The 2,573-nt window shown below is 40.4% G+C and overlaps 1 protein-coding gene across 1 annotated transcript in view; it reads right to left on the bottom strand.

The window, feature by feature from the left end:
- rap1gds1 (RAP1, GTP-GDP dissociation stimulator 1) overlaps positions 1–2,573 on the bottom strand; it is a gene marked incomplete in the record, with an annotated part of 77,214 nt that overhangs the window by 2,656 nt on the left and 71,985 nt on the right. Inside the window, 1 exon segment of the mRNA XM_014021072.1 lies at positions 1,569–1,697. Within this exon segment, the coding sequence (XP_013876526.1) occupies positions 1,569–1,697 (129 nt within the window).

Below are 2,573 nucleotides of genomic sequence, written 5' to 3'. Positions count from 1 at the left end.
TCATTAAATGAATCAAATTAAATGGATCTAAAAGGTGAAAGATAATAATACTTGTCCTGCCCCTTAGTTGTTGGCTTTAAGTAATTGAGCACTTTAGTTAGATAGCACAGTATTAACGCTGTATTAAAAGCTGCTTTAATGACCATAAACTACAATCTCTTATAATGCATGGGAATTCCCTGTTGGAAAGTGGGACAGTCCAGAATTTAAGATGGCAGCAACTCACTACAACTCATCAGTGAGAAAACTCTCAGTTTTACGTTTACTTTTATAGAATAGAAATAGAAATAACCTTTATTGTCCCGCTGAGGGGAAGTTCAGGTGTCACAGCAGCATCAGTGCAGAGGTTCACACACTAGATACTTTACAAACTATAGATAATACACACAAAACAAAATTAACAATGACTAGCCATGATACGACTACTAATAATAAAAAATATAATATAAAGAATTATGCAAGAATAGAGAAAGATATGTTTTGTTTTAAAACAGGGGTCTCCAACCTTTTTCTCCTTAAGAGCTACTTTCACAAAATGAAATTGTCRGAGAGCTACTTTTTGCAATGTTTAATTTTAAACTTAAACCATTGGAATAAGACTGTTTTGCACAAAAAACTTTGTCTTCAATTCACATGAAACTATTACACAGAACACTGAATTTACCTAATTGTACTTTTTGTGATTATCCATTCTTATTATATTGTATTTTACACTACTAACTTAGGGTTTAACTGCAACAGATTTGTGCACAAATAACATGGGGTAATGGGTCTCTGATATTTTTTCTGCATTTTTTCCCAGCGGGAAGAAGCCCCCTGTAGTGACATATACTGCAGCAGGAGGGGTTTCCCAGGAGTTTGGCACAGTTTGTCTCAAGGATCTATGAAAGGTGTGTGTGAAAACAAATGCTGAACAGCCACGTAACTGTGCATCATCTGCCAATCGACCATACTGAGCCCTAAACTGTTGACAACCAAGGGGAAGGGACATCTATARATTGACTGGAGTTAAATGAAAGTGTGTTTGACCAGTGACAAATTAAATTTTGCTTCTAATTTTTCATAAGCACTGAAGAGCTACTTTAAATGAGCTCACGAGCTACTGGTTGGAGACCCCTGTTTTAAAGAGAGTGGACTGTCAGAATCCGACATTAGGAATCAGAATTATCAGTCAGACAGTATTTTTCAGTGATTATAAGAGGACATGTTTCTAATACCATGTAGAGCTCAGTTATTGTTTGTTAGTGCTGCTCAGCTGTAGCAATGAGACGAAGAACATGATGTTTCGTGTTTAGTCAAATTTAGATATGAAACGTCAAAATTAATTACAATTGGCCCTTGGAGGGCCAACATAACGCTGATGTGGCCCTCAGTGAAAATGAGTCTGACACCCCTGCCCTGGGTTTTCTGAACAATCCCTGTCTTTGCAGGTTAGTCTCTCCTATGTAAAACCAACAGCTGTTCCCAAAGGGCTGAASGTTTAATGATGGTAAAGGTTGGGGCTTCAGGCGGTCCCTGGTTTGATAGTTTTTGTTTCCAGTCCACAGGGAGTAACGTTCAGGTCTTACCTGAGCCCATGACTGCACAGACGAAAATCATGGAATTGTATTTAATCTCTGGAGCGCTCCGCTCGTCTGACAGCAGCTTGTGAAGAACCGACACCAAGTTGGATCCGACAAAGTCCTTCTCAGCTGCAGCTGGAAACCAGAACACAGAGGGACGGTTGGTTTTTGTGATGTGAGTCTTTCAGCACTCGCTGCTGCAAACATCTGGGACCATTTCCTGAAGTGTTACAAGTTCAAAAGCAACCAGATCTCTGAAACGGTCCTCCAACCCCAAACTGCCTCTGGTTCTCCCTCCTTCAGCGTCTGTCACAAACACTCAGTGGGCTGAACTGTGGATTCTGACAGCGGGTCGTCTTCCTCGGGTCATGTCTGTCAGAGTTTGAACAAAACAACCATGTGCTTGTTCCACTCAGAGATCAGAACCAAAACTGAACAAAGCTGCCGACTGTCGGGATTAAACAGAAGGTCTTGAGTTCCCTGAAAGAATCACCCGCCGCCTGAAAACAACCTGACAATCTTATGATGTCACACTCTACCCTACTACCACAGATGTTACCTGACTATCTGTAAAACTCACTCAGTTTAAGTCATTTTGTGTTTGCTAAAGACCGTTCATACACCCCACATTATATACCTACTGCCAGGGTCACATGGCAAGACAATTCTGTTGGTTTTTAGCCTGACTTGGTCCTTCCAACAAACTTAAAGAGTAACTTACCCCAAAATTAACTTTTTTAGCTGATAAACTGTCTAGAATGTGTCTAAAATGTTATATAGTACTGTTTCTGTGCTAATTTTGATGTTTTTGTGTGTATTTGTTCAAATCTGTAATATTTGGTCTAAAAACGTCTTTTTGCTGCTCATATGGGTAGAGCAGTGGTACTGCAGGCTAATTTGCAAATTGGTTAACGGCTCTCCACGGTGACGCTCTACTCTGAGCTCAGCTCATCATCTGGAGGGAGCTCAGAGTAGAGCGTCACCGTGGAGAGCCGTTAACCAATTTGCAAA

Source organism: Austrofundulus limnaeus, unplaced genomic scaffold, assembly GCF_001266775.1.
Source record: "Austrofundulus limnaeus strain Quisiro unplaced genomic scaffold, Austrofundulus_limnaeus-1.0 Scaffold277, whole genome shotgun sequence".
In the NCBI taxonomy this organism is placed as follows: Eukaryota; Metazoa; Chordata; class Actinopteri; order Cyprinodontiformes; family Rivulidae; genus Austrofundulus; species Austrofundulus limnaeus.
Note: the sequence above shows the minus strand (reverse complement) of the source record. Positions and strands in the feature narration are given on the sequence as shown.